This window comes from Hemiscyllium ocellatum, chromosome 28, assembly GCF_020745735.1.
Source record: "Hemiscyllium ocellatum isolate sHemOce1 chromosome 28, sHemOce1.pat.X.cur, whole genome shotgun sequence".
In the NCBI taxonomy this organism is placed as follows: domain Eukaryota; kingdom Metazoa; phylum Chordata; class Chondrichthyes; order Orectolobiformes; family Hemiscylliidae; genus Hemiscyllium; species Hemiscyllium ocellatum.
The window spans coordinates 39,102,659-39,118,436 of NC_083428.1; the positions used below are offsets into that span (position 1 = coordinate 39,102,659).

Below are 15,778 nucleotides of genomic sequence, written 5' to 3' on the forward strand. Positions count from 1 at the left end.
CAGGGAGGCGAAGGCAGCTTTTGGCATGCTTGCCTTGATTGCTCAGAACACTGAGAACAGGAGTTGGGACGTCATGTTACAGCTGTACAAGAATGAGTAAAGCCACATTTGGATTACTGCGTACCATTCTGGTTGCCCTACCTTCAGGAAGGCTGTTACTAAACTGGAAAGGATGCAAAAAAGATTTACAAGGGTGTCACCAAGACTGAAAGGTTTGAGTTATCCAAGGAGAGGCTAGATCGATTGTGATTTTCTTTTCCCCCTGGAGCATAGGAGGCTGAGGGGTGACCTTATAGAAATTTATATAATCTTGAGAGGCAAGGTGAATAACAAAGGCCTTTTTGCTAGGGTAGGAGAGTCCAAAACTAGAGGGCATAGATTTAAGGTGAGAGACCTGAGGGGCAACCTTTTCCACAGAGGGTGGTGCATATATGACACGAGCTGCCAGAAGAAGTGGTAGAGGCCAGTACAATTACAACATTTAAAAGACACTTAGACAGGTACATGGATAGGAAGGCTTTAGAGGAACATGGGCCAAATGGAGGAAACCTGGGTTGACATGAACAAGTTAAACCAAAGGTCTGTTTCTGAGGTGTATGATTCTATCCAATTTTAAAATAACAGGGCATAATTTTTAAAAATTCATTGACAGGATGTGGATATCACTGGCTGGGAGTCATCCACAGTGCAATGGGTCTGGAATCACATGTAGGCCAGATCAGGTAAGGATGGCAGTTTCCTTCCCTCAAGGATACTAGTGAACAAGATGGGGTTTCCATGACAATTAACGATGTTTGCTTGGTTACCATTTGACTTTTAATTCCAGATTTTTATTAAATTCAAATTCTACCATTTACCATGGCAGGTTTCAAACCCAGGTCCCCATAACATGACCTGGGTCTTTGAACAAGTAGTCTAGCGATAATACGACTAAGCTATCACCTTGCTATACAAGGTAATGCTAGTCAAAGAAAATAATTGTCAAATTTGCCAATGAAGTGCAAAGCTGATAATAGCACGCAAACTTATAGTTATAATTTTTTGAGTTTTTCTGTACAGAGAAATAGTTTCTATATTGGACACATTTCCAAAGGGTCCTAACTGTTTGTTTTTATCATTCTTCTTGGTATCTTTACAAAACGAGGTGCTAACTCACAAACCCCAGTAAATGCTGAAACACCCTGAAGTTTACCACAGAGATCAGCACCTGTGATCTCTGGGACTAAAAAAGATGGAAAATGCCAAACTGTGTCTGATTTTACAAATGTTATCTAATTAGATAACTCTCCAAAGTACTCTTTATTAAGCTCATGCTGAGACAGAAGTATACCAGTACCTGATTGGGACCAGGCCTAGAGTAGGAATCCAGTTACAGAGCACACACATATTCTCTCTGCTTAAATAACCAACCTTGTCAATCATACAAGAGAGAAAACAACTCATTAAGTTTATGAAACACCACTTGTTTAATATTCCATTTTCCTTTAAAGGTGCTGGTCCAAATAGTCATTGTAGTTAAATTTTTTAATCATTCAATAAACCGCACTGAGGCACATTTCTTTCAAATGTTAGCACTTATGAACAGAGTTCACTACTTTACAGTTAGGAGCAGGAATCATGCTGATTGGTCATTACAGCGCTAATGATACAGGCTAATTGTATTGTCTTCACCACCTTCAGTGGGATCAGCAAATACCAAGCCTTATACTGGAGGCTTTTTTGTTTTGAGCTGTTGAGAAGTGGGGAAAAAGTTGGAATTATTCTTCCTTAATAGTAGATAATAATTGGGATACACAAACATGAGCATCAAAAACAACCGAGTGTGAAAGGTTTGGCCATGTAGCCAATGAAATTAAAAGTTCAAAGTCTCCCTTTCTTTAAATGACTTGCATATTCCCCTCACTGTCCTTACTTTAAACAAACCGGGAAGAGCAACAATACAAAAGTACTGACATAACAGAATTGGTAATGATCCCTATAACACTTACCAACTTCTGTCTCTGCTCTGGAATCCCAGAGACATCAACTGGATTCCGTTCCAACACGTTCAAAAACTTCACCTCAGGGACTGCTATTGCGCAGATCACATGGACCCACCTAAACAGACAGACAAGCGCAAGCATGAAATTAGAAAGGCATCCAGTTTGAGAAAAATAACCCCCACCATTCAAATTATTTGAATAATTTACATTGATATTTGGTTTTAGATTACTTAAAACAAGTTAGCAGCTGTTAATTGAAAACTTGAATGCTAACTGTCAATTAAAAATTACAGGAGTGATCCCAGAAGTCTGCAAGGCTTAACTACCAGTACTTAACAATCAAGTACCAAGGCCTGTTTTATACTGCACAAACAGCAGCCAGAAAGGTAGCTCACCACCAATGTAATTCTCAAAGGCAATTAGAATGGGGAATAAAAGTTGGTTTTGCTAGTAATGCCATATCTCTCAAATGAACTAAAAAATGTAGGTTATTATGGCATTACAATATAAGAAGTTAGACTTGTGGCTTGTTGTTAGACACTAAACAAAATGATTCCAAAAGGTTGAGGCTTCTTAAACCGAAGGAAAGATAAATCAGCCATAGACTGGGTGCAGCACAGATTCACCAGAACGGTACTAGAGCTAAAGAGTTACATAAGGTTACATAAGCAAGGCTCGTATTCCCTTAAACATTAAGGGGTGATTTAGCTGAGATGTTTAATTTGATAAATACGTTTGGAAACAAGAGAACTTGTTTCCTCTGTTGGGAAGTTTAGAATATGAGGGCATAAGCTTAAAGTTAAAGCAAGGTAAAGAATAGTTTCACTGCAACTTAGCAGGTGAATTTATCCAAGAGTGTCTTCTTTGGGTGAGCCACCCTCCAGGGCAAGAAAGACTCTCCCCAAGGCTACACCCCATTATTCTGACAGGTCAATTTCATTCTCAGCCTGACAGCTCAATGGAGCAATGACAGGGTGTCTGGGTGTTAACAATTAGGTATTGGGATCAGGCACATTGATGGCACAAAAGCCTTAGGCTGGATGGTCTCCTTCTGCATTGTGCCATTCTATAATCTCATGAAAGTAACAGTACACTACCAAACAGTAACAATGAGTTTGATCACATCAAAATACAAATTTATGAAATTTCTTTGCTGTTTGAAATCAATATTTAATTTAAAATAAATGATTTTATTAAAATTGGTGGCAACAAATATTGTACAATGATTTCACCCACAGTTCTTTGATATCTCTATGCAATATCCAAATGTTAAGGTTCAATAATTTACACACATATTTAGATTATATTTTAATGGGGAGCATCAGGTTTCATGCATATAGCACAGTAAAGCCACTGGATAGAGATCAGCAACAGGATCACAGACCAATTTTCCTCTCTTACATACCGAAGACAGTTGTGGTCTTGAATGCAAATTAATGCACCATAGCATGCCCACTGAACCAGTGGCCTCACTCAGCTTGCGGTTCACTGCCAAGTCAGTGTTTGGCAAATACTTTTGGACTACTCACAAACACTAAGCTTACATAAACCATATTCTAACCATTTAACTTTAACTTGCAAAAATGACACAAGTACTGTTCCTGATCAAAATAATAATTGTGCAAATACTATTTAACAAAAGCAGTGTGAATGTAAACCCATCACACAAAGGGCACAAGATACAATAAAGATGCATGAGCGAAAAGTATGACCTAATTAGTCAAGGTCGATCGAATGCTGGAGATACAATTCAGAAGTTTTACTATCAAGTGATAGTCCTGCATATCATCGATTAAACAACATATGAATCAATCTAAAACTCTAGGAGTATTTCAAGTATGTCTCAAAACACAAATATTACTTTACCTTTTATCTGTGGTGCTTTTCAGTGCCCCACCTCTCAAATTGCACAAACAGCAATCCTGAAATAAGAAATAAAATTTCAAGCTTAAGAAATGGAAATTAAATGTTAACAGGAAGATTTCAATCTGAATTCACACAACGGAATTTAAAACAATGAAATGAAATTTAAATAATTAGCTTTTACTATGTGTACCTTGAGCACAGCTGGTATAGAGTGGAATTTGGGAGCTTGGGAAATGTATGAGATCAGTGAGGTGGGAGAGAAAATTTACCTTTGCTTTGCCTAACGTAATTGAAGCAGGCAAGCTCAGCTGCTAGGAGACAGTGTGTGCTCCATTTGAAAAAAATAAAAAACACCACAGAAATCTGGTAAGCTGATTCAATGTTGCCTGCTCAGTGTGGGACCTAGTTTGTAAACAGCCTAGCTAAGACTTAGGGAAGGTCTGGAAATAGAAAGCAGTAACATTTTAATATAGTTACACAAGACAGTTATTTGGTTAATCAAGGAGTAAATAACATTCAATTGTAAGTGGCATCAATATTTAATACTGCAGTAACATTGTGGTTAAGAGAAGCAATTCATTTCAGATAACTGATTAAATTAACAAAATTACATTTCATGAATTAGCACACTGACAATAGTGGGACAGGCACTGTGTTACAGCTGAAGGATGTGGAGCTTCTGGAGAAACTTGTAGAAAGGGACGGGCGGGTGTGACCATGAGCGAGGCGGGTAATGAGAAAGAGTAAGGGGACATACTGTAGTACAGGAGCTTCAGCCTTGACAATGATCTAACAAGCTTGAAGTGCTCACTTATGTGGATGAAAGCAAGGTTTGTAGGGAGGATAAGTGGATTGACCCGGATGCCTCACCTCAGAATGCTTTTCAAACAGTGAGTGTTAATTAATGGAGATAAGACACTGATCCAAAAAGCAAAGGGAGTCCAGAAGGTTACATTGCCTATCTTGTGTCAGGATTCAGGACATCTGCTCAGGGTTGCTAGCACTTTGGGAGTGGAAGGGAGAGGAACCAGTTGGCAGTTATAGGTATGGCTAGGAAAGAGGCTCTGCTTGGACAGTATGAGGTGGTAAACTGCAAACTGAAGAGCAGAATCTCAAGGATGATAATCGAAATTATTTCTTCAGCCATGTACCAATAGGCAGAGGGAATAAGAGATTAGCAAACTTATATGTGGCTGAAAGACTGTAGTATAAGATGTGGGTTTTGGTGTGGGGCATTGGCATGAGTTTTGGGGAAAGTAAGATCTGAGTCTTCGAGACGGTCTGCATATGAAACATGTTGAGACCAGTATTGTAGCAAATTTAAAAATCTACGGAAGAAGAGGACTATAAACCACATAATAGGGGCTGGGTGGGGAGACATGTAGCAAATCAAGGAAGAGTGTCAAGCAGGAGGGATTATTAACAAAAAAGGCTGAAGAGCGAAATAATAATAGGTGAAATGAAATCAGGGAATGGCATGTTGAGGCAGATAGAATAAACACTTACACAGTCAAGACTAGATGTTACAAAATTAACAAAAAGACAAAATTAGAAGCTCTATATCTGAATGTACATAGACATTTGGACAAAACTGATTCCTAATGTCACAGTAAGAGCTAGCAAGAGACCCTTCGACAAAAAATGTGTCACTCTCGGATCTGCATAGCATTTCCCAGTTAATCACTGGGAGGGATCACTGGAACAACAGAAATGAATGGGAGGGAAGTGACAGAGTAAGGGAAAAATAAGAAACCTTAAGCAGAAGCACGCTGAAAGGAAAATGAATGTGGTTCCAATTAGTGAAACTTGTAAAATATCTTTGACCACCTCCCTCAACTCTTTTCCTCCAATAGGAATGCTCTCAATGCTGATTAAGATTTAATTGAGACCACGTTATTAGAAAAGCAGAGCTCACAGCAGAAAATGGGTGAAAAAAAATATATTTTGGTAGAGTAAATGAATACAACAGTTTTAAAACACCAAGATAATCAGTAGCCAGAAGAAACAAGTTTAAAAAGTTATTAGAATTACAGCACAGCACAAATTGAGGAACTGCAGCCCATTGTGTCCTCACTGGTCACCGAGCACCTATCTATTCTAATCCCATTTCCAGTGTTTTGCCTTTAGCCTTGTATGCTATGCTTTTTCAGTGCTTCCCTTCAATGCTGAGAGGACTCATGCCTCAACCATCCTTTCACGCAATGAGCTCCAGACACTGATCACCCTCTGGGAGGAAATGTTTTCTTCAAACCCCTTCTAAACTTCTAACTCCCTACCATTAATCAATGCCCTTTGGGATACTGACCCCTCCACAAAGGGGAAAGGTTCCTTTACAGCTACCCTATCTATGCTGCTCATCACTTTTAGACCTCAGTCAAGACTGTGAGACTGGGCGGCACGGTGGCACAGTGGTTAGCCTCACAGCGCCTGAGACCCGGGTTCAATTCCCAACTCAGGCGACTGACTGTGTGGAGTTTGCACGTTCTCCGCGTGTCTGCGTGGGTTTCCTCCCACAGTCCAAAGATGTGCGGGTCAGGTGAATTGGCCATGCTAAATTGCCCGTAGTGTTAGGTAAGGGGTAAATGTAGGGGTATGGGTGGGTTGCGCTTCGGCGGGTCGGTGTGGACTTGTTGGGCCAAAGGGCCTGTTTCCACACTGTAAGTAATCTAATCTAAAAGCACAGCAGATCAGGCAGCACTCAAGGAGCAGGAAAAATCGATATTTCGGGCAAAAGTCCTTCATCAGGAAGGATGCCTGAAATGTCAATTTTCCTGCTCCTCGGATGCTGCCTGACCTGCTGTGCTTTTCCAGCACCATAGCATTGACTGTAATCTCCACATCTGCAGTACCCACTTTTGCCTATTTTTGGACTTCAGACAGGTATCTCCTCACATTTCTCTATGCCAAGAAAACCAACGCCAGCCTATGTAGTCTCCTTTCACTGGTGAAACATATCAGCCCAGGCAACATTTTGTTGAATCTTCTCTCTACCCTCTGTAATGCAATCATATCTCACCTATAGTATGGTGACCAGAACTGCACACTATATTCCAGCTAAGATTTTCTACAATTCCCTCTTCTTGTATTCAACGCCTTACCGAATAAAGGCAAGCATCCCACCTACTTTCTTATTACTGTCTTTATCTGCCCTGTTGCCTTTAAGGGTTTAAGGAGAGAAGCAGCAACGTCCCCCTAATTCTCAGTTTTTCTCAGGTCCCACCATTCATTGTGTACTCCCTGCCTTGTTAGATCTACCAAAATGCAACACCTCTCAGTTTTATGGATTAAGCTCAATTTCCCACTGTTCTGACCATCTAATCGGCCCATCTCATCCTCCAGATTATTTATGACACCACCAATTTTCATGCCGTATGTGTACTTACTGATCAAACCTCCTACATTCATGTCTGGATCATTAATGTAAACTACAAACAGTGAGTAGCTGAGCACTGAACCCTGCATGTAGTATGCCATTGGACACAGGCTTCCAGGCACAAAAAAACAAACCAGTACCTTGACTTCTTGCCACAAAGCCAATTTTGGATCCAATCATTTTGATCTTACTCATCTTGACCAATCTGCATGCAACATTTTGTCAAAAGCTTACCGAAGTCTGTGGAGACTACATCAACTGCATCACCTTTACGTAGAAACGTTGTCACCTCCATGAAAACTCAATCAAGTTCATTAGACATGATCTCTCCCTGTCAAAGCCGTTATGACTACTGTTGATTGACCCATGTCTCTCCAAGTGGAGATTAATTCAGTTCCTTAGTACATTTGCCAAAACCTTCCCTACCATAGATGTTAAACATGCTAGCATAACGTTCCCTGGTTTATCCTGGCTACCATTCTCGAATAGTGTTACCACGTTAGCTGCTCTCCACTCCTCTTGGACTTCTCTTTTGTCAAAAATACCAGAGGTAGCCCAAGGAGCAACATTTTCATATATCCAGTTACGAGGACTTGTAATGAACTAGTTGAAAGGGTGGTGGAAACAGGTCAATAATAACTTTTAAAAGAGAATTGGATAAATATTTGAAGTGGGAGCATTTTCAAAATTATTGGCAAAGAGCAAAGGAGTTGGACTAAATGCTTAGTTAGCTCTTTGCAATCGAGGGCAAAGCACAGCCGAACGAAAGGCAATCTCGATGCTACCTGGGGTAAAACCTGAGAAGTACTATTTCAATTAGAAAAAAAAATTAACATCTGGATTTATGTGAAATTTTCAAAGAGGAAAAACTACACCTTATTCTCAGTCAGCATTCCACAAAAGCCAACAGAATTTAAGGACTTTCTTTTTCCTCAAATGACTGGATACAATGAGTGGGGATTAAACAAATGTCCGGAACAGACGCTTTCTCTTGACTTATTGCTGTGTACTAAACTTATAGTCACAGTTATTCTAGTATAGTATTTAATTTGGCAATGACTCAGACACTCTTTGTATCTTTCGTACTGACATTTTTGTCTGCTCATCACTGTAACGTGAAATTCACTGATGCTAATGAACACTCTGATAAGCCAAAATACTATAGAACCAGAGGTCAGAATCTTAAAATTAAAACTAGGCTGTAAGATGAACATACTTTAACATTGTTCTTTGAGAAAAGAAAACTATAATTTTTGTATTGTCTGGTTTACATGTGACTCCAAACCAACAGCAATGGGGTTGACTGTTACTTAGCCCACGAAATGATTCAGAAAGTCACTTTGTTGTATCAAACCACTACATAAAGTCATTTAAGAATAAAACCAGACGAACCACTCAGCATCAACACAGGCACCGGATATGACAAAATTACATCATGCTCTGTCGATCCTGTGAAGTGCATTGCACTAATGCGTGGGAGATGGTGCCAATACTGTGACATCTATCCCACAGACTAACCAAGCAACAGCCGGCCATAGACAGAAGTTGCAGAATCATGTCTTACAGCCAATGACCTCGGCTTCTTTATCACTATGCTTGGTCTTCCCATTCCACTGGGACGGCGGAGCTTCCAGAGGTGACACAGCAATGTACAAGTGGAATGCAGTGGCCGCAGATGTTCTGCGCAGTAACCCTGGGTCCCAATAAGTCTCAATGCATCAGGCAATAACATGGGACAAGGAAAACTGCAGTCCAAACTAGCTACTGCTCTGCTTGATCACGGCTCCACATCAAAACCCATTTGGAAAAGGTGCTAAGGCAGCAAGGACACAAAATGTATTCTGGAAAGGCAATGTAATTGTATAACTAGAGTGACTCAGCAGCATCACTACCGACCAATTGGGCAACTCCTGAAGAACATATTTGCAACTGAGCCTGTATCACATGTTGGGAAAATTACAGGTCCAAAGTGATCAGGCATCGTAGATAGCCCAAGAATGTCCCAAAGTGCGTGCACACAGGTTGTGTATTTTGCCCTGATTTGTTCAACCACAATCTGTAACCTCATTCTCACCTACAGCATCAGGCATAATTAGAAATGAGGTGAGGCTGTAACAATCGGACTGATGGTGGATGCTTAGTTATTTAAGTGTATCCAAGTTGCAAGTGCTTGCAATACTACGGGCTGGTTGGTGAAGTGTCTTCCCAACATAGGTGGCTTGCAATGCAGAACCATTTAAAGTTTTTAAATGTGGCCTTGTATCATTTGTACTGATCACCTTGATGTCACTCTTCCAGTGACACTATCCCACAGAAGATCTGCTTACAGATTAAGTAATCACCCTGGCAAGATATATGGCCAGCCCATCTAAGTTGAACTTTCAGTTCCTATGCTGTTGCCACAAACACAATGGGATTTGTTGATTGCGATTTGACCCTGTTGTCAAATTGATATGCTATGCCTCAGGTATCTGTGGTGGAAGCATTCTAAAGCTTTGCCGCGGTGCCTACAGCAGACCCTAATATAATACCATACAGTATGTGGTGAGGATGGAAGTTTGGCAGTGTTTAAGATTCATCTTTAGTTTAATGCCTTACTGCTTCCAGACATGATCACGGAGTCAATCATGGACAGAACTTGCTTTCTGGATGTATGCACAGGCACTATCATCAGAAGAATTCCGAGAAAAATCATTCTTAATATTGATATTGATGGCATCAAGTTTTGTCTGTTGCTTCAAAGCATGCGCCTCGTGCAGATTGAAATAAAATCATGATTTTGGAGACGGATGTTTTTTTTGCAGCACTGAAGAACATTTTTGCCATAGTCTGTATGTCTTCCATGTCATGGTAACTAGGATAAATCACCTGCATACAGTGATTGTCATGGAGGCATGTAATTTAATACTGACAGTAGCATGCTGGTCTCTGCTGGCTTCATTAAATGAATAGAGGCACATACTTGTCTTATGATGCTGGCTACTGCAAAGGCACTGGACATCGTGCCATTGACATAAACATATCTAGCCATGCAGAAGTTGTAGGATTTTTGACAAGGATGGCAACTGTCACAGGCCAGGCTGAATCTCACTGTCAAAAGCTTTAGCTACATCTCTGAACAGCATGTTAAGATGCTGATGTTGCTCTCTGAAATTTTCTTGAAAATGGGTACTACAAACAACTTAGTGGCTGCCCACGGTTAACTCTGAAGCTACAATGTGATTTTGGGAGGAAATCCCTACAGGAAGTCTAACAGATATGTAATAAGCAACACTGCACAACACAACAGATGCAACTTGCACCAGACAGAAACAGATCCGACAGCCAATAGATGAGACCAAAGGTCTGTGGTCCTGCATAGACCAGCTGTAAATGGTGATGTACAATTAAAAACAAACTGATCAAGTTTCTGCAAACATCCTCACCAGTTCTGAAGAAGGTTCACTGGACTCAAAACATTTAACTCTTCTCTCAATTGATGCTGTCAGACCTGTTGAGTTTCTCCAGCAATTTGTTTCTGCTTGTTTCAGATCTCTAGTATCCACAGTTCTTCATTTTATTTTACTCATCAATTGTAGTGGACACCAACGCCAATACAAAAGGACTTGGTTGATGGGTTTTCAACCATCTTCATCTGAAAGGGCCACGTGGACATTCCATTTCAGTTTCTTTCTGAGGTTCCCTAGTATCCAGGCTGCAGTCAATTCTATTCATTACACATTCTATAAAGAAAGTGCTAAGCATAATGAACACAACAAAGACTTTGGTTGCAAAGCCGAAGGCTGGTGTTCCAGAACTAGCCATTTTCCCAGCCAAGCTGTTTCAACACAATACTGCCATCAACTCCAAGTTTCATCCATCATAGAGCAGGACAAATCCAATCTGTTCCATCAATGTACTTTCAATCAGAGGAATTTTTAATAGTGCTATGGAGTGGCACTTACTCATCAATAACTTACTCATTGATGCTGACTTGGGGTTCTACCAAGGGCCACTGAACCCCAGACCTCATCACAGATTGATCCAAATATCATCAAAACAGATGAACTCAAGAACTGAGATGAAAGTTACTGACATTGACAGGAAGGTAGCATTTGACACAGTATAGCATCAAGAAGCCCTACTCAACCTGAAATCAATGTGAATAAGGGGAAACTCTTTCCACCAGCAGGAGTCATACCTAGCACAAAGGAAGATCACAGCGCAGAAGCTCTTCAGGGTAATCCTCTGGGCGCAATCATCTTGATTTGCTTCACAAATGGCCTTCCCTCCATCATAAGCTCGGTAGTGGGTATTGCTCATTATTCAATAATGGGAATGGGACTGAGAACACAGAAAATGAAGGCTGTAGGTTCTGACCGGCACTTACATTTGGGATAACAAGTGCCAGGTAACATTCATGCCACGCAAAAGTGGAAGCAATAGCCTGGTGGTATTATCGCTGGACTATTAATCCAGAGACCCACGTGATGTTGTGGGGACCCAGACTTGAATCCTGCCAAGGCAGATGGCGGAATTTGAATTCAATTTTTTTTAAAAATCTGGAATTAAGAGACTAATGATGACTGTGAACCCATTGTTAATTGTTGAATAACCCACCTGGTTTACTAACGTCATTTAGGAAGAAAACGGCCATCCTTAACTAGTCTGGCGTGCATGGGATTCCAGACTCTCAGTGGTGTGGTTGATTTTTATTGCCCTCTAGACAATAAATGCTGGTCAAGCCAGAGATTTCCTCATCCCATGAATGAATATATAAAAAGGAGAGAGCTTTCAGAAGATCGGTAGCTCAGGTTGAGGTTCTGGATGTAAGTTTGCTCACTGAGCTGGAAGGTTCATTTTCAGATGTTTTGTCACCATGCTAGGTAACATCAGTGAGCCTCCGGTGAAGCACTGGCGATAAGGCCTGCTTTTCATTTGTGTGTTTAGGTTTCCTTGGGTTGGTGACATCATGTCCTGTTCTTTTTCTCAGGGGGTGGTAAAAGTCAATGTGTTTGTTGATAGAATTCTGGTTGGAGTGCCACACTTCTAGGAATTCTCCTTTCTCATTCAACGATATTACAATTGTTGATTCTCCCACACTAAGAGCATTTTGGGAGTTGCTCTGACCAGAAACTTAACTGGACCAGCCACATGGTACGCAGTGACTATAAAACCAAGCCCAAGATTGGAAATTCTGAAGCAAATAACTCAGCTCTTGACTCTCCAAAGCATGGCCAACATCTGCAACTAATCAAAAGTGTGATGGAATACTCCTCACTTGCCTGGATGAGTGGAACCCCAACAACCCCATGGTGACTCAGTGACTAGCACTGCTGCCTCATAGCACTAAGAACCCGGGTTCAAGTCCCACCTGAGGTGACTGTCTGTGTGGAGTTTGCACACTCTCCCAGTGTGCATGGGTTTCCTCCAGGTGCTCCACTTTCCTCTCATAATCCAAAAATGTGGTGGCCAGGTGAATTGGCCATGCTAAATTGTCCACAGTGTTAGATGGGTTAGTCAGGGGTAAATATAGGATAGGGGAATGGGTCTGGGTGGGTTACTCTTTGGAGGGTCAGTGTGGACTTGCTGGGCCAAAGGGCCTGTCTAAATACTGTAAGGAATCTAATTTGATCAACATGTAAGAAGCTTGACACCATCCAGGACAAAGCAGCTTGCTTAATTGGCATACATCCACCACCATCCACTCCCTCCACTACCGCCACTCCGGATAGAATGCACTGCAGAAATTTACCAACATTCATTAGAATGCAGCTTTTAAACCCATAACAATTACCACCTAACAAGGCAATGGCAACTGCAGCGAGCACTTGGCTTTGTCAATATTTGCCCCTAATTCAACATAATGAAAAAAATCTCTGGTCATTATCATTGCTGTTTGTGGGAACTTGATATGTGCAAAATGCTGATCAGAAAATGCAACAATATTACACTTCAAACAGAATTTCTTTACTGTGAGTGTCTTCAGCATTGAGCTATAGAGAACAGACCCTTCGGTCCATCCAGTCCATGCCAATCATAATCGCAAATGAAACCAGACCCACCCGCCTGCACTTGGTCCATATCCCTCCAGACATTTTTCTTATTCATGTATTTGTAATAACAAGAAATCTAAAAGTAAATCTGGAAACAAGTCTGCAATCTCAGGGACAGCTGCAAGATCCATGCTACTCTGAGTCCACCATCCAGCACAGCAGATTAAACTGAACACTGGAATTGGAATTAGTATCACACTTAATGTTAATCTCCTGGAAGCAGAGAATTTGTGTGGAAGTTGTTTCCACACCCGAGCAGGTTGATGATTTGCTCCAAAATGCAAGTAAATGGACAATAGTTCAAACCCTCGGAATGTCCATTATTTGTATTTACCTCCATCACTGTTATATTCGAAGTTTTTAAAAGATATTAACTAAATACAAGATTTTTTGTGCTTTTTACCACTCAGTTCAAAGTTTTGCAAAACACTCAACTTCTATAGCGTTAATTTAAAATGATTTCTTCTTTAAGATTCGAGACACTGTCATCCTGAAGCCTCAGTAGGAACCATAAACTGTCTATTTTACAAACATCACAGAGACCAAAAGGTTAATAGAATAATTCTTAATAAAATGCACTTTACTGAAATCTATTTTCAATTTTTAAACATTTTTCATCAAACATCTGAAGAAAAGATTGATATGAAGGGAATTCTTGGAATAAGAAAATTTAATTTTGTGCATTACCAAATCCACTAATATATTACTTTTTGATACACTATTTATTGAAATTAATAGCACATCCTCTAAGCTTTCAATTAGACCCTTCACAGTCTCAACGATGAGGTTAATAATTTCACATTATCCTTGTTTTTGTATTCCTTTGCTTGTTTTAGTTTCTTTTCCTTTTAGTTAACAGTGCACCTGCATTATGCACATCTTTGGTTTCTTTTTTTGTCCAAACTCTATTCCCTTCGGAACTGGAGGACTAATCTTTCTATCATTCCCATCTGTCTTCCACCATATCGACAAGAATTTCTTTTGTACTTGGCGCAATAACTCTTTGTTCAAAACCTAACATTATCCCTAACCTATTCCAGTTCTGATGAAAGGTCAAAGGCCTGAAACATTAACTCTGTTCCTCTTTCTACACAGATGCAGCCTAATCTGCTGAGTTATTTTTACAGCATTTTCTGTTTTAATAACTCTTAAATAACATACAATATGAATTAACTTGTGGAACTAGAATTTGAACGCCATCTAAAGAGTCTCTATCTCAAATTTTAACCCAAAAATTACTGCATAGTTGTAAACATGGGAACAATAGCATGGAGGTTATGTTAAAGGGTATTTGGCGAGGTGTAATTCTAGATTCACAGCAACTGCTCATGACACTGAACAGTTCAGAAACAGTCAGTCAGTTGGAGGACAATTATGAATGGGCTATGTGCTGGCTATGTCAGCAATACCCTCATCTTTTAAATGAATGAGTGAAAACTGAACACGATATCATCTGCTGTGAAGGTGACAAGTTACATTTCAACCAGAGTCTTAGAAGTGGCTCTAGATGGCATTAAGATATTTCATACAGATTCACTGAAAGGGAATATTGGGTGTACTGCAGAAGCACTGCTTCTGCAAAATTCCAACTGTTTTCTATTAACAGGGATAATGGCAGTTTCTATCCAGTCCAACTGAAAAATTGGAGTTTTTCAATTATTAATAAATGCTCTGCACATGAAGAAATTGTTAAATTACACTAGACAGAATCAATTGAGATTCTATAACGTTATGTTTTTCAACTGACTAGGTCTGTCGGTGGCTGGTAGGAAAGCTTGAATGTTTACAACACACTCACTTTTACTCCCGCTCTTTTGAAAATCCTACTTTGAAGAACAGGTTGAATATTCCACTAGGGATAGAATTGTGGACATGAGCTCATTTAGTCCTCCACCAACCTTCACTGACACAGTCAAAATAACTAGTTAACCCCAGCAATTTAGACCTTCGGTCATTCAAAGCAGTTGTACAGTATGTGATGTGAAGCACCTACCGCTGTCCAGGCATTGGCTGTACATCGTGAGCAAGTCCAACCATGTTTGACCAAATCTGGTCGAATGCCATAACAACCTGCCAACAGCAAAAGAACTGATTAGAAATCAAAGAGTTTACTTAACCTCAAATCAGTATCTTAATAAAGCAGTTCCAGCATGTTACTAATTAATCCTCAGCTCTCTAGCATGCTGAGTTTAAGATTAGTCCTCACTGTTTCGCATGGCTCAAACGATTCCTGGTACAACTTTGCAATTGGTAGTTGCAAACCTGCAGAGCATAGCCACACTAAATGCTTGTTTTAAAACAAAACACTGGATTAAGCCTAGGATATCCTTTATCATTTAAAACTGTAAGAATATCTAAATACAATTAGAATACTAGCATTTCTACTCATCCCAAATCATGAGCTTAGATCCAAATACCCAACCCAGAAATTCTAAGAGCATTTTAAGTGCATCAAGTGTAAATGGAAGATAAGTGTCTGGAAACACCTCTGAACCTAATGGGCAGCACGGTGGCACAGTGGT

At 40.2% G+C, this 15,778-nt stretch overlaps 1 protein-coding gene across 3 annotated transcripts in view; it reads right to left on the reverse strand.

The window, feature by feature from the left end:
- Positions 1–15,778, reverse strand: part of kdm4b (lysine (K)-specific demethylase 4B) — a 509,300-nt gene that overhangs the window by 65,838 nt on the left and 427,684 nt on the right. For 2 of the 3 annotated variants that reach the window (XM_060846205.1, XM_060846207.1), the window contains exons 16-18: positions 15,250–15,326; positions 3,849–3,904; positions 1,989–2,097 (exon numbers count right to left, since the gene is read on the reverse strand). In XM_060846205.1, the coding sequence (XP_060702188.1) occupies positions 1,989–2,097; positions 3,849–3,904; positions 15,250–15,326 (242 nt within the window). Of the gene's footprint in view, positions 1–1,552; positions 1,730–1,988; positions 2,098–3,848; positions 3,905–15,249; positions 15,327–15,778 lie in introns of those variants that run through there. The other variant, XM_060846206.1, reaches the window with a different exon arrangement.